This window comes from Nothoprocta perdicaria, unplaced genomic scaffold (assembly GCF_003342845.1).
Source record: "Nothoprocta perdicaria isolate Ctin4 unplaced genomic scaffold, notPer1 scaffold_200, whole genome shotgun sequence".
NCBI lineage: Eukaryota > Metazoa > Chordata > Aves > Tinamiformes > Tinamidae > Nothoprocta > Nothoprocta perdicaria.
In genome coordinates this window covers 542,351-566,570 of record NW_020455206.1, presented here as the reverse complement: position 1 = coordinate 566,570, position 24,220 = coordinate 542,351, and the positions used below count along the sequence as shown (strand labels likewise).

The 24,220-nt window shown below is 41.1% G+C and overlaps 1 protein-coding gene across 7 annotated transcripts in view; it reads right to left on the bottom strand.

The window, feature by feature from the left end:
- Positions 1–1,346: 1,346 nt before the first annotated feature.
- Positions 1,347–24,220, bottom strand: part of PAX5 (paired box 5) — a 142,642-nt gene continuing 119,768 nt past the window's right edge. For all 7 annotated transcript variants that reach the window (XM_026038067.1, XM_026038068.1, XM_026038070.1 and 4 more), the window contains 2 exons: positions 10,647–10,733; positions 1,347–1,423 (listed from right to left, as the gene is read on the bottom strand). In XM_026038067.1, the coding sequence (XP_025893852.1) occupies positions 1,347–1,423; positions 10,647–10,733 (164 nt within the window). The remainder of the gene's footprint in view (positions 1,424–10,646; positions 10,734–24,220) is intronic.

Below are 24,220 nucleotides of genomic sequence, written 5' to 3'. Positions count from 1 at the left end.
CAAGTTGTTCTCTTTTGTTCATTAGCCTCATGAAGCAGAAAACATTGAACGAAATGTCAGCTGGTTTTGTTAGTGTTCCCTATTTGAGCCAGAGGGGGAGATGTACAGAATTAGTGGTTCCAATTTTTCCCTGACACAAGTGTAGACTACAATGGCTGGAATTTAAAATAGCTCCTTTGTCCCCCCACCAGTGCTATTAGAGCAACTGGAGACATGCTTTCGCTTAAATGTGCAGACTTCACAAAATATGTGCTTTCCTCTTCAGTTTGCTTTGTAAAGCATGTGTGACTTCTCCAGTGTTCAATATCCCCTTTATAAAGCATATGTGGCTGCTTCAGTGTTCAATATCCCCTTTAAAAAAAAAAAAAATCAATACCTTGGTATGTTTCCTCCTTCCTCTCAAAATGTTCATATTTGGATTTTAGCACATAATCTATTGAGATGTACATAAGGTGTCAACTATCATTTAGCAATTCTTCCTTACAAGTTGCTTAGCTTGAAACCAATTTGTTTCAGTGCTTGTTATCATGACAAATGAACATAAGTGAATATTAAGCAGTAAAATGTCACAAAACTGCCCTCGTCGTTCGATTGCCCATGTACTTGAAACTAGCATGAAGCATGATCATACACAACTGTCAGAATGCTGTATACAGAAATAACGTCAGTCCAAAATACAGCCACAATGAGTGTTAACCTGGTTCAAAGTTGCTTAAAGCTTACTGAATTCTTTGAATCAGTGCACCAGTTTCAAAACACGCTCTCAGCTGTGTTTTGTCTTCATATTTCATACAATGTCACCATTTATGCTAAGCCATTGTCATAGTAACACAAGTTATTTACATCACTGCTTGTGTCAAATTGAGCAGGCGGATTCTTCTTTAAACCAAAATTAAAAAAAAAAAAACACCAACAACAAAAAAAACCACTGTAAGTCACACAGATTGTTTTGCTGTGCACCAAAAGGAGGCTATCCCAAGGAAAACTCCTCACACCTGTTCCCCTTCCCCAGATGCTGCTGACGACTGCAGGCAGCAATAGCCAGCAAGCGGTAAAGAATGGGCAACTGCTGTTACAAGACACATGGGGTGTCAGCAGAACCATTTCTTCCTTTTCCTTTTTTCATTTAAGACTCAGTCAAAACTAGTAGATTTTTAATGATTTGAAATGAAATTGAATAAAACAAGCTCACCAATCTAACAAGCAAAATTTCAGTTAGTATCTTCCAACTACATACTCTACTCTTCCCTTACAGTGTGACTTACATGGTTCCATGCAGATGACTTTAGATGCCGGGGTCCAGGATGATATGTTTTAGTAAGTGCTTCAGCTCTGGGACCCTTGGATCAGTGGCGGTCATAAGCAGCAGTGGCTGCTGGTGGAGCTGCTCCACGGGCTGCAGCGCTGTAATAATAAGGAGAGCCTGAAAGAGAAGAGACTACTGTGAAGAAGGCAAAGGTGGAGAGATACCAGCTTACACAGTGCAAGTCCAGACACTGATTCATCTCCAGCTTGAATTCAGACACGCTGCAATAAAGACCAAAAATTGGATAAAAATCGTATTATATTCTGTGCTGCTGCTGCTGCTTTACACTTCTGCTGGCTGCAGAATATCTGGTTCCACTCATCCACCCAGAATGCTAGTCAAATTTATTTCACAGTGATTTAATTTTCAAAATGGGAAGTTGAAATTAAATGTTACATCACTCTCACATCTCTGGGTTTTTTTCCCCCTCCCCTCTTCTTGGCAGTCATTTCCCTGTTTCTCAAAAAGTTTCTTCTGTTGCCTTTTTTAGTGTGGCCTTCAGAAAATGTCGGTAATTTCCTTTTTCATTAGGTAACAAATTTGTGTAAGAACAAAGTTAAGCAAATGATTTTCCAGGGAGCTGATGCTTTGCTCTCCAAGTCTCCATCAGATTTTAGCACACACAAAATGAAAGTCATGCTGCAGTGCGAAAGGAATTTCCTGGAAGGAGTTATACTTCTGAACTAGTCCCTGAGGAACTGGGGAAGGATTGTTTAGAAGAGTAACACTGGGAACTGTTTTGTTCCCAGTAAGCATTATCACAAGCTATAAATTATGATAAGCTGAACATTATCACAGGATTTCTGTATGTAGTGAGCACATCAATCAACCCAGCCAGCAAAGCCGTCCATCAACTCCAACTCCCTGCCTTTACCCGACTGGGACTTAAACAATCATCCTAAGGTTATGGAAGCAAGGTCTTCATGGCCAGCCATATGACTTACTACAAATGTAGCAATTTCTGCAAAACCATATGGCAGAGGAATTGATACTTCTTCAGAAAGGTTGCTGTGCTCCAGAAACTCATCTGCTCACCTACCTTAGAACCCAATATTTTGCCTCATTCATGGGGCTTTAAAGACTCTTCTGAAATCTCAGAGTGACTACAAAGGTCTGATTTCTGGGGAGGCTCCATTAAAATCTGTGAAAAGCTGTGTTTTCAGCCTGCGTTTACCATTTGACATAGAATAGTGATGTTTGAAAGAGTTTGGGCTTGATGTCTCTCTTCATGGGCAAGACAGTACTTCCACAAAATTTAACATTGTTTTCTTCTGTCATGGAGCAGGCATCAAGAACAAGAGCCCAGGACAAACAAGCTAAGCCATTTTGGAACTGAGACCAGTCCCCAAGAAACTGGAAAATTCAGCAAAGTAGAAGTGGGAGAAGGAGCCAGCCAAAAAATCTTTTTTGTAGGATTTGCTTCTAGCAACAGGTTCTAGCAAACACTGTTTAGCAAGGTACACATACTGACAAGCACCTGGACATACATAGTACGTTGCTGTACCACCCCTCTGAACTGATACATCTCCTGTGCTTGAGCTTGAGCATTCGCTGTGGCATCAACAGATAACTGACCAAATAAAGTAATACAGTTAACTACTGTTCTGAAAGACACATCTGGACAAGGCCTCAGAGGACAAAATACTCCACAAGTATTCTGCCCCACAACAGGAAGATGGATTGAAGACCCTAATGACAGCAGGTGTTCCTAGTAGCTTTTCATGAACATCTTTGATCACGCATGTGAACTGATTCACTAAATAGATGCTGATTGAAAATACTGGAGAAAATAGTCACTGGCTTTGTGAAAGCCAGAAAAACATCATAAACATCTAAGATGATGTCCATGGACATTTAATTGCAAATGTTAGCTGAAGATGGTGTTATAGTTTTTACATATAAGATTTTTTTCACCTTTTTTTTTTTTACCATAAGGAAGACAAACAAAGCTTTAGGGATCCAGAAAGATAGTAACACCATACCCAATATTCATCCAATATAGTAATCAAAACAACTGGCCAAGCTAAAATGTTGCAAAGATATTTAATGACTAACGTCTAACGGCACCAAAAGGCCTGGACTGAAAAAAAAACACCTTTAGATAACTACAGTTAGATGAACAAATTTCATCCTTAGGAATCACACTTCACAAAGGAGATTTTTGGACATTTTCAGACATACAGGAAACATGGTTTTTACAGCTTACTTAAAGTAAACTTCAGTACATTTGTACGTCACAGTCAGACTCAACTATTAAAAAACAGAGGGCATCTTTGGCAGGATTAGACAATCTTCAGTTAGCAGAGGCAAACCTAAAAGCTCATCTGACTTTAAAGGTTATATATGACTTTTAAGGTCTAGCTGATGTTATCTGGGTGACCTCTACAGACAGTGAATAGAAAGAAAAACTTTGAGAAATATCCAGCTAGACAGATTCTTTCTTTCTAGATATGTCCATATCTCCTTATAGCCTACAGAGATGACCTAGTGCACAGTTTTTGTACCAAATTTTACCAAACAAAAGACAGGAGGGATGAAACTAAGTAGAGAAAGAAATGCATCTATCCTGTTTGCATACATATACCGAATCTTTTCTGTAAATGAACATAAGCTCATCATTGCCCTCCTAATGGTCCTATTTGCAATGCCATGAGCATTGCAATGCCATGGAATGAACCTCCACAAGGAGGTTAATTCTGTAAGGATTTTAGCTATAATAATAAGAGTATTTCTTCATGTCACATCCAGAGAGGTGCAGCAAGAACCGCACTACTGTCTTGGCCATATATATAGACATTTGATTACCATACAGACATATCCCAAGGTAACACTGTGATTCCAGACCTTGGTAAAGCATAACCATCATCAGTAACAGCAGCACTATCCTCTCTGGTTTCAGAAAAGTGACAAGCTACTTATGCCATTAACTTGACACTAATTTTAGTTTATGGATAGAGATAGCATTAATGAAATATATTATTCAGAAATACCTCTTGCATCACAAAGAGATATGCTGCAGACAGGCACACGGATTATAGAGCCTTCTTTTAAAATGGTAGTGTGTGTCTGTTATATTTTGGAGAAGATTCTAAGGCTTCCTTGAATATCTCTTTCTGAAGAAATTCACTAAGGAAAAGAAAACCAAGAACAGAAAATACTGGCAGTTTGTTTTCTGTTGGGCAGAAAGACAAAATATTGGAATATCTTGTCAAATGAAAAAAAAATGTTAGCACTAAGAGTAGATGAGAAAATTATTTTAAATGAATTTAAAAATTCATGTAAAAATGAAAAAAGCAGAAAATGCATAGATTAGATGAAAATACAGGACATATACGGATAGCAAATGGTAAAAAAATCTGACTTTTCTATTAGAAACGTTTCACAAGAAATTTCATAGAATCACAAGAAATATGAATATTCCTTAAAATGAGAGCTCAGAATGTTTAGTGCAAAGCTGTTTGTATGTGAATGACAGCAAGAGAAATTACTTCTTCACCTCATCACATAACATACCAAGCATTGCATGAAAGAAAAGATGACTGAAAAAAGAAAAACAATTGAGACACGTTTCCTCTTCTCAGTAGTTAACTGGAGACAGTGCTTGCAATTAAGTCCCCTGTTATGGAGCAAGACAGTGTGTAGCCTTAAAAGATAATGTAAGCCCTTGAAGATTTAGGTGAAATTTCTTTCTTCATCAAACACAGAAATGCAAGTCTTGGACCACATACTCATGATAGCCCACTTACAGGTGTGTCCACTAGCAGAAACTCCAGTTCCTGGCCAAGGCTGAGCTGCCACAGGACCCCATAGAATAACCTTATAAATTTGAGTAATAATGCCAATGAATCAATGTAAGCTGAATTAAGACAGAAGCACATAGAGCTCAGGCAACAAATCAAACATTATTTAACAAATGAACAAGTTCCAAATAACAGAAGATATGTGGGTCTAGTCAGCAGGAAAGTCAGTGGCTCCCGAGGATTTCAGTGGAAGTAGTGTCTTTTTAGATGGAAGTCTACGTTTTACTTTTTCTCCTCCATTCTTCTCCATTACTGTTCTGATTAAGTGTTGCTATACAAGTTCAGTATTCCTCTGACACTTTCCAATGGCCCAATATTTCTTCTGAGTTTGATTTTTCCAGCTCACATTTCAGTAGTGAAATCAAAAAAGCTTGTATTTAAAGTGAAGAATGAAAATGTCACATCACAAAACATTTATTCTTTCTCCCTGTCATTACACCCACATCTAGAATAGACTTGTCCCTTCTCCTGTCATTTTCCCTTTCTAATTCATATTATCATCAATTTATTTCTTGACATAGTCATTTCTGGCTCCTATTTGTTCTCTAATCTTTTTTACAGAAACCCACAGAAGAACTGAATCTAATCCTAATTGACTGGTTCCAAACCCTTTCCTTTCATATGAAGCCATGTCAATACTGACAGTCTAATGACCCTGTCTCTTGTAACAACAGCTAGATAGCTCAGGTGTATCTAAAAAGGAATCCTGTCAGACTCACTTAAATTTCACAACATACACAAATCATATAAATTCAGAAAAGAGAACTGTGCATCAAACAAAATCTCCCGTGATCAACATCAAGTGGAAAGTAATGAGTGAAAATGGTAAAGATGTCTTAGAGCAAACTAGCAAGAAATTGAATCATTTTTCTTCATTATGCTGTGTTCCTATTATCTACCTTTACCTTGTTTGTGTTAAGTAGACTTTAATCAGGAAAGCTCATCAGGCCATGCTGTCAGCAACAGACTGAACCTTACGTGTGCACATCCTTGCCCTTTTGCATGTTGGTGTGCACACCTGTGTCTCTCTATTCCCTTATCACAGCAGTTTCAGACTATTAACAACACAGTGGAAACTAAGCCACTTTTTCTAACTCCTGCTATTGCTTCCCCCCATTACATGGGGATATCTAGGTATTATCCCACCGAGAGGGACACAATGCATTTATAACATCTTCCCAGTATAGTCCTGTGAAAACTTGGGGACTATCATCAGCCTTGCTGAAGTCAGCACAGCATCAAATTACAGCAGGCCAATATAGGCAGAAACAGAGCAAATGCTGAATTTCTCTACAGCAGAAGAAGTTGTTGATATAACTAGGGTCTACTGCCGCTGGTAGATGCTGCAGGTGGTAAAAATGATCTCTACAACTCTTCTTTTGTCCTTGTTTCTTTTGACCACTCCAAAGACTTCAATTTGGTCGTTTCTGCTATTACAAAAGCTATAGGGCACTGCATTCAGATCCGGGAGTCACAGGACAAGTGGTCACTCTTTTGCATCAATTAGAAATCTCCCTGGAGCATCCATGGATGAGTTTTCTGGAGAGTAAGAAGAGGGAGTACTAGAGAGCAAGAGCAAAGCATGCACAAAAAAAAAAAAAAAAAAAAAAAAAAAAAAAAAAAAAAGAGAGAGATAGCTCATCCTGCTCTGCTACTTTGCATGAGCAGGATGATTTGAGACTATAATTATACCCTCCAGTGGAGGAACTGACTAACGCTTTTCACTGCTGCTGCATTCTTAGAAGAAAATGATGGAGGACTAATAACTAATATCTTTGTACTATTTATTCTTCTCTTTATTCCTTTATTTCTTCCTATCTTTATTGCTTTCTTGTTTCTAACCTCTCTCCACAATTATTTTTCAGCCTCAATATCCCTTCTTCATGCCACTAGCAAATCATTGCATCCCTCTGAAGTTCCTCTTTGACAAATATCAGCTTGGTGTGATTGCTACAGCACAGTTCTTCCTTGCCAGTGCAGAGAATTAATTGAATGTGGGCTGTGTTAACCACTTACTGTACTACACTTTCATTTCCATGAAAGGAGTGAGACTTAGGAAAACAAACTGTGTCAGCCCATGTACCAGTCCTGATTAATTTTGTCAATGCTTCTGCTGTGAAGCTGATATTGCCAGAGGTTGCTCTCAAGAAAGAATTAACCACATGCACTCGGATAAACTCCTTGGAAGAAGAGAAGCATCCTAGATACATATTAATTTTACTCTTCTCGCCCTCCTCTCCCTGTTCTGGATATCCTGTATAGGACAAATTCCTGGTAGAGCCTTTTGGGTCTCCAAGGAGGTTTGGAAGAGATATTTAAGATTCTGCAGCAGATGTCTTGAATTACTGTTGAGTTTAGGTATAACTAGGCAAAGAAGGGAGCAAGTTGAGACTCTGAAACATAAAACTAGAAGTCTGAGTAAGCATACTTACAGACTCAAAGATTCACAGAAGGGTTGCGGTTGGAAGGCACCTCTAGAGATCATCTAGTCCAACCTCCCTACTCCATCAGGGACACCCAGAGCATGGGGCACAAGGCGGCATCCAGGTGGCTTTGAAGACCTCCAGAGAAGGAGACTCCACAACCTCCCGGGGGCAGCCTGTTCCAGGGCTCTATCACCCTCACAGGAAAGAAATTCTCCCTCACATGGAGATGGGATTCCTGTGTTTCAACTTTAACCCATTGACCCTTGTCCAGTCCCTGCAGGGACAGGAAAATTTATCATCTGTCCTGCACATTATGGCCCAAAGTGGATATTAGGCCCTCCAACAAGCATAGCCCAAGCTTACTGAGTTTGTTCCCTAAAACTAAATTAGTGTAGGCTAGTGGGCTGTCTTTCCAGAATTAGATGTTAGGTGAAGGACCATTGCAACATCTGCATGATGTTGACTTAAAGCAAATGGACTTTTCAACCTACCTGCATTTTATTTTCTGGTGCTTTTCTGCCATGAAGGCTTAAGATGAAAGGGAATATCAAAGATCAACTCAATCTAAACCTTGTTCTCCGAATGCATACCATAAAACAGATAGCAATCTATCACAGAGATAAGAATTTTGGCACCTTTTAACCAAGCAGCACCTGCAATTATGTCAATAGTATTGTGGTACAGATATTTTAAAACCATCAGTGATCTGACTATGACATTCAAGCTCTATAAGAAATCCCATCATTTGCTGATACGTCGTGGTCATGACGAACTGGAATGAAAAGTTTGCCTTTAGACCTTGGTACAGATGTAAGATACCAAGATCTAAAGGCAAATGTACCAAAGGTACCTCGATACATTTCCTTTTATTTCTGCCACACTCAAAGGTTTCAGTCTGGTAATTCTAAGTTAGTATATCATAATACACCCCAACAATGTAACATTATATTTGCCACACTTAAGTTTGTATTTACGAAAACAGGAATTTTTGAAAAGATTAAAACAAAATATTTCAGATACGATAAAAACAAGAGTTAAGTTGATATATTTTAACAACTTCTGCCAGCAAAAAGTAGTAGTATTGTTGTACCATCCAAATCTTTTTGTCCTTATTTCATTTAAATACATGGTTATAGCATGCTCCTGAGTAAATATTTCCATATAAATTCTCAATAGCACAAGAAATGGGCTTTTCAGTCCATTTACCTTACTGTGGGCAGTATGAATTCATTTTAGCCATGCCTATATTTTGCTCCTTCCACACACCTGGAAAAGGAACAGGACTTTCCCCTTCAAATTTTTAATACAAAAAAAAGAAGAAATAATAAAAAGAGGAAGTATGAGAAGAAAAACAAAAGGAAAAAGGAAACAGTACAGCTGAAAGTAAGGCTAATTCCTAAAATGCATTCTCTTTAAAGTCAAGTGTTTAACTTTTTCCACTATGGATCTCCCCATGTTCACTGGCTTCAAAGCCTTGCATGGATTTACCCTGCCTTGGAATCTGGCCAGCAAGTTCTGAGTATTTATAAGTACCAAATCTGGTTAGCCTTAGTCTGCTATGTTGTTCACATTACTTGTTGATATCTGAGTTGAAAGGCAGCTGTTCAGTCTCAGAAACTGAGGAATTGCTGTGCTTATTCAAATGAATAATTCCTTTCCCATGCGAGCATGAATCTGTGGCAATGAATTCAAGATGTGGTCTTACTGGAAACAAAACAGTTCCAGCAGTTCTGGAAACTCATTCCAGTGCTTACTTCTAGAGCAGTGTCATAAATAAAATAAAATAAAACAAATAAAAATAATTTTAAAAATGCCTCTATACGCTCAGAGAATTTGGTTTCCTTCACAAAGACAAACCAAAAACTCATAAACACTCCAAGCTGCATTCAAGGAAACTATTGGTTTAAGCACACAGGCCTCCTCTGGCCTTTGTGCAGCTATGCCTATTTATATTGGCTGAAGATATGTTCACTGATTTATGATGTAAGTACTAACAAACCCTTAAATGTGGTGCTGCAAATGGCAGTATTATACCAGTATCGTGGCATAGAAGGTAGAGGCTGTCTATTACTCCCAAAGGATTTGTTTAAGGGCAAGAACCATGATGAATACAGCTTGGGTGGCTCAATTACATAGGGAATCAATTACTTAAAACAAAGAATATGGATTAAAAAAAAAGTGACAAAAATTCAAAATTGTTTCTCTGCTGGAGGTCACAGATAACAGCCCTGTCATCCATAAATCTAGAAATCTCTAAGGCATGCTACCCCTGTGTTGAGAGATGACAATTAATTGGTATTTTACTTACCTCATCCATATAAATTATGCAAGGAAAAATTCTAATTACTGCGTTCTACATGTATATAAGGTCAAAGTGGGCCATCTTTTGACAGTGTGTAAAATGGATTATATTTATCCTTCATGTGAGGGCCATGATCCTGCGCAAACCACATGACTCCTAACCCCCACTGCTTGTGAGAAACTGCACACAAGTCAGTGAGACAGCACAGGCACCAGGGTTTCCTGCAGAAGGAAAGTCTAAATTCCAAAGCAAAAGCAAAATTGAGACCCAGGTATGGAACATAGAATGAGCAAGAAAATAACAGTGGAGGGAATGGTAGGTTTTACATTTGGCTATAAGCAATTTAGTGTATTCCAGAAGTTGGCATATTTGACAAATCCCAGGAGACAGTATGTGGGGAGTTGGATTTTTTTGTTTGTTTATTTTTATGTAGTGAGAACCATCAGCAGGATTTGTATGAGCAGCATTCCTTAATCTCGTAAAAAAATAAAATAAAATAAACCAAATGGAGTCCTGTCTTCTGGTCCTGTATTTCCCTCTGTCTACCGACTGCACAGGTCAGAAGCGGGAAGAGAGTAGGCTTGTGCATGTGGTCTCTGGCCGTGCAAGTGAACTGAACCAACATCCCCTGAAGAATATCTGAAGTCACTCACCAGGGCCAGCACTGCCATACAAGGCTGTCCTAGGATATGCTTGCCACTGATAACCAAAGCACCACAGTAAGGTTATAGACAAGAGCCTGTTCTGCCCGCTAGAATGGCCCTGCTGGTGACACACAGAGACACACTTGGGAGGTGAGGTAGGGCACTTACCCAGTAGTCCAGGATTGGGGAATCTCCAGGAGTCATTGTATGTTGAATATTGCGGATGGCTGTATGGACTCCCAGAAAACTCACTCCCTAAATTGAAGGAAAAAAAGACAAAAAAACAAAATATTTGAAGTAAGAGAACTGTTACTATTTGGTGAGGTGAAAGCAATTTAGCACATGATGTGCCCTAGTGAAGGGCTTTGTAAAACCACTACTGGTCACCCTCTTTGAAGAAGAATCTGATGGCCACATCATTAAAAGAAAGGGCATTGTCTTTTGCGCTTCTGTTCACATCAAAACCCATGCTTGCTGCATGGCTGTTTTTTCTCATGCAGCTCGCTGCCTAACAGGAACATTGCAGGAACACCAAAATTAGGGGTAATAGAGAGGAGTTTGGTGACATATCTGAGATGATCTTTGCCTTTATGGCTCTGTGAGACTCATGGCATAAAGTTGAATACTAGGACTCAGCTGCTCAGGCTTTATAATGCAAAGAGAGCAAGGATTAGTTAACTTCTTGCATATTGAATACCATCCCAGCCTCTCAAAGAAAACCTACTATTGGGCTGAGAACATCTTTTTACTCTTAGTTTATTCTTAGCTTTTATTCCTAGCTAAGTATTACTAGCTGAGTTTTTACCAGCTAAAGACCAGATCAACCCCATGTTTGCAACTGCAAATAGATGCAACAAGTTCTCCCAGGCGCAATGCTCCACACAGTAACCAGCCCTTGCACACCTGATAAAACTGACTCAAGGACTGTGACTTCTTTCCTGAGATAGTAAGTGGCCTCCACTACTTAAGATATGGCCACTACTCACTGACCCAGATGGAGGGCTAATGTTTTTGATTATCATTGGGAAGGCACAAACATTCTGAGTTACACTGGCAGTTCATGATTAGTCTGCACAGGTGATTTTGCACACATGCTCTTGTTAAATGGGTTAATACACCTCCTGTGTATAGCAATGCTAGTTGGTTTGACTATCTACAAATGTATTTCTGACAAGATAGAAAAAATACGTATGTGCAACAAAAGAAAAGGACAGGCCCAGTTAGGCCCAGTAGTATCTGGCCTCCATGCATGCCCTTTCAGTAAAAAGAGAGCAACTTCTCAGTCTACAGGGCTCTTTGATAACGTTCTGTTCCTCTGTTGTTCCCCATGCTTTTTGGGACCCACAGTATTGTACCCATCTGTCTGAGACCTGCTCTCTTTCATGTAACTCAAGGCAACATTGATTGAAAGGGCAAGGAGGCAGAGGGTATCTGGAGCCTATAGAAAAAAGCACATGTACAGTCATCTCCAAGTCATGGAGTGGACTGTAATTCAACGTAGATCAAGCTTCAGGAAGGATCCCAATATCTTTAAAAACAGCAGCTTTACCTAGCACTGAAGCAATCAATCCCAGTAGAAACAGTCATTTTGAAAGAAAGATTAAACCTCATGCTTCATAGTTTTTAGCTGTCTCTCTCTAGTGATCTGAAGATGACCAACTGTGGGTAGCTTATCCAAAGTCTCCTCAGGCAAAACTCTCTAGATCTTTCTCAGAGCAGTTGGAACTGGACTTGGCAGATCTGTGGCACTGGGCTAGATGCACCACATATCTCATCCTGGCAGTATTTCTGTTTCTCAGGGTCTTTTCCAGACATGAGAAACTCAGAGGTTATTTGTCGCTGCTGCAGCTGTTCCACAGTGACTGTTCAAGGTTCTGTTGCATGGAACAGAAGAGAGAAACAAAGATTTGTGATGCTGAAGGTAAGGTTGTTAATTGCCTATTCCATAATATTGTTATGTTTCAACTACATTTCTACTAACCACATTTTGTAAGCCCAGAGTGGGCTTTCATTACTGCTTCTAAACAAAAACTATTAAACATGGTGAGCCACTGAAAACAGATCTCTTTCCAACTTTCTGCAGAAATACACAGTATGAACATTCAATTTATGTTCCTTGTCCTTTCAGATGATGGATGACATCAGTGCCTAAAGGTTAACTCTGTTAAAATGCTCACTCTTGTTTCCTAAATGAATGAGGCACAGTGGAGACAGCAAAGACAGAAAAGATAGTAAGAATTTCTGGGAGAGCTGGGACAGTGGAAAGGGAGAAGAGGATGTCTGCTGTAGTCAGAGGGCTTCACCAGCAAGCAGAACAGGCAGCTAAAACAATGAAGGCATGAAGAAGATTTCTGGAATAGAAGTGGCTAGCCTGCATTAAATCATAATTTCTACCGCTTTCTTTTACCTCCCCAAGGACTACAAGGTAGGCATGAAAGTCACCAAGAGGAGCTGTGACTCATAGGTATACAGTAGTGATTTGAAATACCAGCACTACTAGCAAAGGTGTCTCAATTCTTCTAGTCAGAGAGTGACCTTTCCTGTCGGATAAAAATGCCTTAACAGCCAAGTCTATTCTGCTTCCAGAAAAGTTCCCTTTCTTGATCCCTGCTTCTGGGTTCCTACTACTGCATATAAGACAGTTTTCTCAGATAAACCAGTCCCAATTTATGACCTCATTACCCATCCTCAGCTGGGATTTTACCACATCTTTGACCTAGATCTGTCCTACTATTGTTTGCTCAAGGCAACAAAGCACATGGAGAGCGAAACAGTTAGTAGCATCATGGTTGAACAATGTGCACATTTCCTTCCCTTTAAGACTAAAAGCCAAACCTTCCTTGCAGTGTGAGCTGCATAAAAATCCTTTGATTCTATCAATTATTTCATTTTTTAAATTTATTTTTAATTTTCTTTTGAGGTAGGGAGAAATGCAAGGACCTAACAAACAATTTAATTGCAGAGGGGCAGGATGATTATGAAAATGGATAATATATTCGTTGACATCTCTCCAGTTTTTCACAGATGCATAGATGAAAAACAAGAGCAGGCACAAGGTGTACAGCCCACCTTGCTGTTGCTACCTGGCCACCACATGCATAAACTGATGTGAGGGAGCCTCGCTACCACACTTTCTCTAGGAGCTGCATGATCTAAGGACGAGAAGGACAAAATAGACAGGACAGCCACCCATCCCGGTTGCTGGCCAAGGGTATGGACCTCCTAGATTTTGAACAAAGCAGTACAATGCTGCCCTGCACCCCAAGGAAAGACCCCCAACGCTTATCTGAAAAGAGGACAACATGTCCCACTATGGCACCTCAGCACATTCACCCAGCTTGTCCCTGCCTTTCCCATTTTCACTAGCTGCTCCCATGTCCCATTCTCAAGAGGTATTGGGAGAAATGCTGTCTACCAGGTGTCTATGCCATGCATAACAGGCAGTAGCACTTCTTAAATACTTGGCAGCACTGCTGCATGACTACTAGTGGAAACAAGCTGACATTTCATTGTTTCGCTCTCCCTTGCCTTGCTCTCCTCCCCCCACTATCTCTACTACCCAACCTCCTTTTGCACGTGCACACACACACATCTTAGTCCCTCTCTGGGGGATGCTCTAGTGCCTGTCAGACTGAGGCTTCGAATTCTCTGTTTTTTATGCCTCACTGGTCAGGGTGTCAAGCTCCTGCAGTACAGACCAGCCAAGAGCTCGAAGAGTCACTGAACACCATCAGTTCGGTGACAGTATTTCTTGCTTCTTAACATACTCTGCATATCCATCAGCCATGGGGAAGGGAAAAAAAAAAAAAAAAAGGTTGGGGGGGGTTGAAGTAGGGGATCAGGAGGGAAAATGAGAGAAAAGAAATAAAAGGAGGGAGGAGAGAAGTGGGAAATAAAGTCTCAAACCCTCCTATCACCACTACAGAATTTGGGTGGACAAATGGTACAGCCATAAGTGAAACTAAACTACATGAATGAACATGGTATGAATGCTTTGTGATTTTCACCAGATATTCCCTAGTGATCAGCTATACATCTTGACAGCACCACTTAATGGTCAGCCCTAACCCCATTCAAAAAATACAATGAATCAACTACTGATAAGAGGTGCATATGTGTTGAGTTTTATGTACATCTGCACACACATGCCTGCCTATATTGGGAAGAAATGGATGGTAATTTGCATCCATTGTTCCTTCATGTTAAAGAATAAAGCACCTTCATTAATACTTTTCCTATTGTTGAGAAACCAAGATACCAAGCCAAAGGCTTCTGCTGATTTTAACCCATCTCTTATTATTGATCTGACTTTGCATAGCAATAGTATTTTAAGGTACTAGAGTCTGTTAGGGGTCAGTCCCTTCCATCACATGTATGAGGTACATACAGATTTACTGTGGAACACACGAGGAAAGATTCCCCATGATGTTATTACTCCAATGCAGCAGCAAAATCTGGGACAGCTATTTCATCCTGGGTCAAGAAGACAGTGATACTAACACCTCACAGTAGGAGAGCTTGATACTGCAAGTACAGTTTTAACAAATCTAAAACAAGTATTTCAAAAAATAGTTTCTATACATCATTTCCAAGTTTAGCAAATTGTTCTAATTCCCAACCAAAAGAAGTCTCAGAATTACAGAAAACTCTGTGAAACAGAAAATCCAGATTCAATAAAACTCTAATCAGAATTTGCAACATGAATCTGTACATGTCTTTGGACATGCATTTTCTCAATTCAGATAAGTGGTATTTCTGTGTGAATTAGGGATAGGAATTCAGGGCCATCACAGTCATGAAGGTTGATGAGTATACTAGTGAAATTATTTTAAGACAATTCTTACAGAACTGATCCAAACCAAATAGATTTCTGGATCTGTTTCTGGACGTGTTCAGGTGCATGGATATTATTTTTTTTCTGGAAATTTAGCAGTAATCAGACTATCTACTATCTACAGACTATATCAATGTTTTGAACATGCATGTATCTTAATGAACTATTGGAAGATTCATGGACTCAGATCTTTTAAGACCTTTTTCGGTTTAAGACTTTTCCTTGCTATTTAGCCAGCCAGTAACCTTCTCAGAGATGTTTATACAATCCACAATTCGCTGCCTCTCTCTGCCTCCATCTCCTGTTTTTAATCAATACTTGCATAACACAATCATACATAGCATTCTCAGTTAATATGTATCATCAGAGTCACTGTTACACATCAACAGAGTGCTATCACAATCCCCCATATGGCTATGACCTCCGAAGTCCTTTCTCATCTGACTTGTAGTAGTCCCTTTTTCTTTTTTTTCTCCCCTTCCTAATAGCTAGATGCTTTTACTATTCACCTTCAGGTTTATGCAATTTTTAGTAAGCCCTTCCATTTGGCAGACAGATAAAACAAATCAGTAAATACTTAAGGATGAAGAATGGAAGGTTGTGGGAGAAAACAGAATTCTGGCCAAGAAGAGCAAAACATTGCCTCCTATTGGATTCCAGGGTAAAGTTTAAAATAATAGGCTGTACTTGTCTCTAAATCGTGTCTATTAACTATTCTTCTCCCCTTTATTCTAACCTAATCACATAGGCTGTAAGTGTCCTTATCTTTTTCTTGTGGCAAAGAACCACTAGACTTTCTTAAATTAGCATGCTAGTAACATTTTCGTTTGTTTTCCAAGATTTTATTTTGTAGAAGCAATCATATGGATTATAAATTTCTTCAGTGTATTCCAATAACAATCATTATCCTGCAAGCTCTGATATACTTGTATGTATGGAGAGCTAGGCTCATAAGCTCTCGCAAGCAGACAGTGCAGAAGCAGGCTGGATATTTCTTATTAGCATTATGAAATATCTCCGATCCAAATGCAACTTTACCAAAAAATCACATGTGCAGTAAGATCCTACCTCATACACACTGGAAGTTTCAAGTAAAAGAAAGTAAAGACAATTCACTTTTACCTACGTTCTACTATCTTTGGGAAAAAAATGGCTTTAGTGTGGTCAGCTATGCCCTAGATAGTCTTTAAAATATTGACAAACAAATGTGAGATAACATAGAGAAAATGGACATGTCAGAACAGTGCTTTATTTTCAACTTCCTTCAGATACAACTGCAAACCGAAGCACCAAAAGTTCCGCAGGAACTTAAGGAAAAATTTCATGACAGTGAGAGTGACAGAGCCCTGGAACAGGGTTGTCAAGAGAGGTTGTGAAATCTTCTCTGAAGATCTTCAAAGCTCACTTGGACACAATCCTGTGCCACATGGTCTAGGTGTCCCTGGCTGTGTGCAGTGGGGTTGGACTAGAAAATTTCTAAAGGTCCGTTCCAACCTTAATGATTCTATGATCGTATGATTCTATCATATTTAGATAGGACATAGCAATATACTCAGTTTATCTCCAGGAATATATCCAAGTTACTAACCAACACCAGTTCAACAATTACATATTTCAGATTATAACAATGTCCTTATTCTCTGTTTATTTAGAATAACAAATATGTTCATTTCTGACCTTACGGCAAACAAACAAGGTCATAGCATATTGTATAAATGCACCCCTAATGATCTCTACATGAAAACATTTGCTTACTCTCCACTCTAACAGTCTTTTCTAAGTAAAAATTCTTTATTTTAAAGAGTCAGAATAATGTTGACTTGTTGCAAGGCAGCAAAAGCCAGTTATAAGTATGCTTTTTGTTGGTTTGCTTGTTTTTGTAAACTGTCCTCTTTGCTGAAAACCAGAAAAAATGGTTAATGTTAAATTCTATGTTAAATTCTATGCACTTCCTGAGGCGACTGTATTTGACAGGAGTCAGGAGAGTGATGAGAGCAGAGAGGATGGGACGTAGCAAAAGTTTGAGCACTCCACAAGTTTCTGCCATACAGATAAGAAATTCAAGATATTCATATCATGTTATAGAGACAGTTCTGCCTGCATACCTTGTAAATCATTTTTCTTTCTTTTCTACAAGTTCAGAAAAAAATGATAAGACAGCAACCCAAAGACCTATAGAGACTGTAGGTACCCACCCAGCCTAGCAGAAAACTTCCTTGGACAGAGTTGTTGACAATCCTAAGCTTAAAGGGTTTTGGCATCCTTCAGTCCTACTTCTAAAGAATTTCTGTCCTTCCTGTAACAGAATCCTTGATATCCATTCCTCTACATGCATCATTTTGTTGTCACTTAAGGAACAGAATCCAATCCAAATTCCCTGCATTCATATAATTTCCAAAAAGCACCTTCAGAAAAAATAATTCAGGTCCTTTCTGTTTCCATAAATGGTACCATTTTTGTGGAGTGAGCAGATAAATTATGCAATTCAGCTTCTAAAAGAACGAAGTGCACTCACTCAGCTACAGCTATGCTTATGCCCTTCTGCCATCAGTGTGCTATTAATCTCCATGGCATGAGCCACTTAGGCAATTTTATACACAGTATCCTCATGGAAAACTAGTTAAGTTTTTGGAAACAGATTTAATATAGGATCAGTACCTGGGCTTGTGGACTATATTTGTTTTGGTGGCACAAGTTCTGTCCCATCACTACAGAGGCTAGAACACAGAGAACACAGAGGCCATCCTGTTTGCCATTTTACAGGGTTTATAACTATCTTCAACCACTTTCAATCACCCTGGTATCTGCTGGGAAAACCACACAGCCAGGGACAGTCCAGGAGGTTCCTGAAGAACATTGCAGATAACTTTTTGATGCAGGTGGTTGATGAGCCAGCAAGGGGATGGGCGCTGCTAGACCTGATACTAACAAACAGAGATGGTCTAGTGGGAAATGTGAAGGTTGGGGGCAGTCTGGGCTGCAGTGACCATGAGATGTTGGAATTCACCATCCTGTGTGGAGGAAGTTGGGCGAGAAGTAGGATTGCAACCCTGGACTTTAAGAGAGCCAAATTTGACCTCTTCAGGGAGCTCCTTGGAGCAGTCCCCTGGGTCAGGGTCTTAGAAGGAAAGAGAGTCCAGGAGAGCTGGTTGATATTCAAGCACCACTTCCTCCAAGCTCAGGGTCAGTGCATTCCCACAAGAAAGAAGTCAAGTAAGCGGGGCAGGAGACCTGTATGGATGGACAAGGAGCTGCTAGGCAAAGTTAACAAGAAAAAAGAGTGTACAGTATGTGGAAGAAGGGCCGGGCCTCGTGGGAAGAATATAGGTGCATCATCAGAGAATGCAGATGTGAAATGAGGAAGGCCAAGGCCCATCTGGAATTAGAGTTAGCGAGGGATGTCAGGGACAACAGGAAGGGCTTCTATAAGTGTGCCAGCAGCAAGAGGAAGACGAGGGAAAATGTTATTGCACTGCTGAATGGGGAGGGGGCCTTGGTGACAGAGGATGCTGAGAAGGCCGAGTTACTAAATGCCTTCTTTGTCTCTGTCTTTACTGCTAAGGCCTCTTCCCAAGAACTGCAGGGCTCAAGGGGAAGAGATATAAATGGGCAAGAGAAACACCTTCCGCTGGTCGAGGAGGATTGGGTTAGGGATCGCTTAGGCAAACTGGCCACTCAAAAATCTATGGGCCCCGATGGGATGCACCCAAGAGTGCTGAGGGAACTGGTGGAGGTTATTGCTCAGCCTCTCTCCATCATCTTTGAGAGGTCCTGGAGAGCAGGGGAGGTGTTGGAGAACTGGAAGAGAGCCAATGTCACTCCAGTCTTCAAAAAGGGCAAGAGGGAGGAGCCGGGCAACTGCAGGCTGGTTAGCCTCACCTCCGTCCCTGGTAAGGTGATGGAGCAGCTCATCCTAGAGAACATCTCTAGGCGTATGAAGGAGAAGAAGGTTGAGGAGCAGTCAGCATGGATTCACCAAGGGGAAGTCATGTCTGACGAACCTAGTAGCCTTCTATGATGGGATGACTGGCCATCTGGATGAGGGGAGAGCCGTAGATGTTGTCTACCTTGACTTCAGCAAGGCTTTCTACACCGTCTCCCATAATATCCTCATACGGAAGCTCACAGAGAGTGGTCTGGACGAGTGCACAATGAGGTGGATTGAGGGCTGGCTGGATGGCAGAGTTCAGAGGGTGGTGATAAATGGGGCCAAGTCCAGTTGGAGGCCTGTGGCCAGTAGTTTCTCCCAGGGGTCAGCACTGGACCTGGTGCTGTTCAACCTGTTCATCAATGACTTGGACAAGGGCAGTGAGTGCACCCTGAGCAAGCTTGTGGATGATATCAAGCTGGGTGGTTGGCCGACACTCCGGAGGGCTGTGGTGCCATCCAGAGGGACCTGGACAGGCTGGAGAGTTGGGCAGAGAGGAACCTCCTGAGGTTCAATAAGGACAAGTGCAGGGTCCTGCACCTGGGGAGGAATAACTCCAGGCATCAGTACAGACTAGGGGTTGACCTGCTGGAGAGCAGCTCCACGGAGAGGGACCTGGGAGTCCTGGCTGACACCAAGTTAACCGTGAGTCAGCAGTGCCCTTGTGGCTAAGAAGGCCAATGGGATTGTGGTCTACATCAGGAGGAGCGTTGTCAGCAGGTGAACTCTCTCATATGAGGAGAGACTGAGTGAGTTGGGCCTGTTTAGCTTGGAGAAGAGAAGGCTGAGCGGGGATCTGATTAACATGTATAAGTTCATGAAGGGGGAATGTAAGGAGGAAGGGGCCAAGCTCTTCCCAGTGGTGGCCAGTGACAGGACAAGGGGTAATGGGTACAAGTGTCAACACAGGAGGTTCCATCTCCATGTCTCCGTCTCCATGTGACAGCCTTTACTGTGAGGGCATCAGAGCCCTGGCACAGGCTGCCCAGGGCAGTTGTGGAGTCTGCTTCTCTGGAGGTCTTCAAAACCTGCCTGGATGCCACCCTGTGCCACGTGCTCTGGGCGTCCTTGCTGGAGCAGGAAGGTTGGACTAGATAATCTCTAGAGAGGTCCCTTCCAACTTTAAACATCTTGTGCTTCTGTGAAACTATTTGCCCATTGAATTTAAAATGTCATAAAACAATGTCATAAATTTAAGCCAGCTCTAGCCAAGACAGGGTCCTTAGAACTACTAGATACTGAAAAGGCTTGATTGTCAACTAACACCTAGTGACTCATGAGATCCATGGTAGTGCTTGTAGTGCGATACAATCAATTAGTGTCTGGGCTGTACTTTGGAAAAAGGGAAAAAGAAAATGCTACTAAAATTTTAATTACTTTTATCAACCATCTAAGCAGAATTTTGCATTTACCATATAACATACTTAATACTCTAATTAGAAAAATCAATTCATAACTACTGGCAAATATAAAACACCTTTTGTTTCTTAAATCTCTTTTCTCTTCTAAAAATGGTAAGAATAACTTGCTGACTACAACCTCAGAATGTTTCCTATTCCATTTATGCTTAATTAGCTAAGAACACCACCGCAGCTATCTGCTTAAAAGGTCTAAATGATGCAGGTTGCAAAATCCTGCTTTCTTCAGGGACATATGTCTTGTTCCCATTAGTCCAACACATTCATAAATGACACTTGAGTGCTTAGAAACCCTTAGCCATGAACAGGTCTGCTTCTAGGTAAAGGCAGGTGCCCTGAAGAACAAAGTAGCTATGGCTTTGTTGTCTGACCCATATCAGAATCCTTGAAAATCAGGCTGCTTATTGCAGCCTCAGCCAAAGTTCTGAAGAACTTGGTTCGTCACACCAATGGGTTGAAGATCTGATGGGAATTAGCAATCATACTGCAGTTAACAGGCTAGCACACTTATGTCCATGCATTTGAGGGCCTGGTGACTTGAAATACATTGGACACATTAGCCTGCACTTCTCTGTGTTCATGTGTTGTATAACCCAAGCTCCCCTCAGGAACCAACTGTAAGGGAAAGTGACATCTGTGTTATTGCAGGGGGACACATTTGAACCTGTTGCAGCAAGTGAACTATTTACAGCCATTGCTGCTAATTACACACATTTCCACCAGGGAGCAGAAGCCTGCTCATGGTGGTGATTTTTAAAGTGTTTAAGACTGAATAGAAAAAAATAAATGTTGCTCAAAAGTCCCTCAATGTGATAACACAGGTTAGGTTCTAAGAGCCCTTTTCCAACCTTAATGTATCAGTGACACATTTATTTTCCATTCCAATGCAATTGCACGTGTTTTGCTGGCTGGTAATTCTACTTGTACATGTATCAGTGAATCTTGTCAAAGGAAAAAAATATATATATACGCGCGCGCGCACACACACACACACACACTTATATAATATCAGTGGTTTCTATTTGTAGGTATTATCAGAGAGAAATATCTCTGCCGTATCTCTGCTTATTTAAAATGTACTGACATTTGTACTTTCTGGCCTTCTGCCACCCAGAAGTTCCAATTATTTTAGCTAGTTTCATTTTCAAATTACTTGTTCGATTCTCCCCCTTTTTTCTGATATGTAGAACAATATGGTGTGCAACTATTTCCTCCCAGATGTACTCAGTGTGTAGAAGCAAAAGCATGCATATGGAAGTTCAGAACATGTGTACAGAACATGTGTACACACAGAGTCATAAAAACATCTACAGATGCACACAGATATGTTTACCTTTTACTCACTTATCTTGGGCATAGCTTACATTAATATTACTTTATATAAACAATTAATGCATCTTTAGGTAATAGATTGCTTATATAACTTATGTATTGCTTATATAGATAGATGCTTATAGAAATAATAGATGCTTATATATTGCTTATATAATAGGTAATAGATTGCTTATAACTATCCATCAGTAAAAATATACTCATTAAAAGCACATACTGATAAAATCTGCAATATCCTTTACTCATTGATCAACCCTTGAATAAACTGTGTTATGTGTAAACATCACCCAAACTTTAACATACATGTTTCAAAAATTTTTAGTAGGCAGCATGAGGAATAAATAGGAGAAAGTGAACATCTGTGTGTGGTCACCAGGCCATGATCTCATTACAGTTACAGAGACATGGTAGGAGAGCTCACATGACTGCAGTGCTGGCATGGATGGCTGTGTGCTTTGTTGGATAGGCAAGCCAGGAAGGTGAAGTTCCTCTTTATGTGACAGAAAGCAATTGCAATGTATTGAACTCTGTCTAAAGGTGGTTAAAGAGTTAACAGCTTATGGGTAAGGATTAAGGGGCAGTCTAACATGGGAGATATTGTTGTGTTTACTGCAGGCCACCTGGCCTAAAAGAGGAAGTCAATAGCACTTTCTACAGGCAGCTGGAAGTAGCCTGCAATGACTTGAAATGGTGGAGTTCAGGATCCTGTGAGGAAGAAGCAAAGTGACTGCAACCTTGGGCTTCACGAGGGCAAACTCTGAGGTCTTCAGAGACATCACCTGCCTAGCCATTTCCTCTAGTCCTATCGCTGGCCACCACACTTCTATCTCACACTTCTAAACCTTGCTCAGGAGAATGTTGTGAGGAATGGTGTCAAAAGCTTTGCTCAAGTCCAGATAGATGACATTCACTGCTCTGCTCTCATCTACCCAGCCATCATAGAAGGCAATTAGTTTAGTCAAGCAGGATTTCCCCTTGGTGAATCGATGCTGGCTACTCCTGAGCACCCTTTTCTCCTCCACATGTCTGGAGACAGCAGCCAGGATGAGCTGTTCCATCACTTTTCCAGGGATGGAGGTGAGGCTCACCGGCCTGTAGTTGCCCGGGTCCTCCTTCTTGCCTTTTTGGGAGACCGGAGTGGCATTGTCTTTCTTCCACTCCTGCAGCACCTCTCCTCTTCTCCATGACCTTTCAAAGATGATGGCGAGCAGCTTAGCTATGACATCCACCATTTCACGCAGCACAATTTTCCCTGACCGTCCTTTTTTTATTAATCTATTGGAAGAAGTTCTTCTTGTTATTTTTAATATCCCTTGCCAGATTTAATTCCAAATGTGCCTTAGCTTTTCTTGTAGCATCCCAGCATTCCCTGATAATGTTCCTGTATTTCTCCCAAGGGGCCTGTCCTTTCTTCCACATTCTGTATGCTGCCTTCTTCTGCTGGAGCTTTGCCAGGAGCTCCCTGCTCATCCGCGCAGGTCTCCTGTCCCCTCTGCCTGACTTCTTGCTCACAGGGATGCACTGTTGCTGGGCATGGAGGAAATGCTGCTTGAAAACTAACCAGCTTTCCTGGGCTCCTGCTCCTTCTAGAGCCCTAGCCCCCGGGGTCTTTCCCAGCAGGTCTCTGAAGAGGCTAAAGTTGGCCCTCCTGAAGTCCAGCGTGGCAAGGCTACTTACTGCCCTGCCTCCTCCTCCAGCTCGTGGTCACTGCAGCCAAGGTTACCCCCCACCTTCACATCTCCAACAAGTCCCTCTCTGCTTGTAAGTACGAGGTCCAGTTGCCCATCTCTGCTCATTGGCTCCTCCACAACCTGCGTCAAAAAGTTGTCATTGACACACTGCAGAAACTTCCAGGGCTATTTGTGCCTCTCTGAGTTGTCTTTCCAGCTGATATCAGGGTGGTTGAAGTCCCCCATGAGAACCAGAGCCTGTGACCGTGAGGCAACCTCCAGCTGCCTGTAGAAGGCCTCATCAGCCGCCTCCTCCTGGTCAGGTGGCCTGTAGCAGACACCCACCACMGTGTCTCCCACGTTGGCCTGCCCTTTAACCCTTACCCACAAACTCTCCACCCCCTCATCATCCACTCCCAGGTTGAGCTCCACTCTCTCACAGAGAGAGCAATATCAGTTGCTCTCTCACATACAGAGCAACTCTACCACCTCACCTTCACAGCCTGTCCTTCCTAAAGAGCACATAGCCTTCCTGATTCCTATGAGATCATGATGCTGGA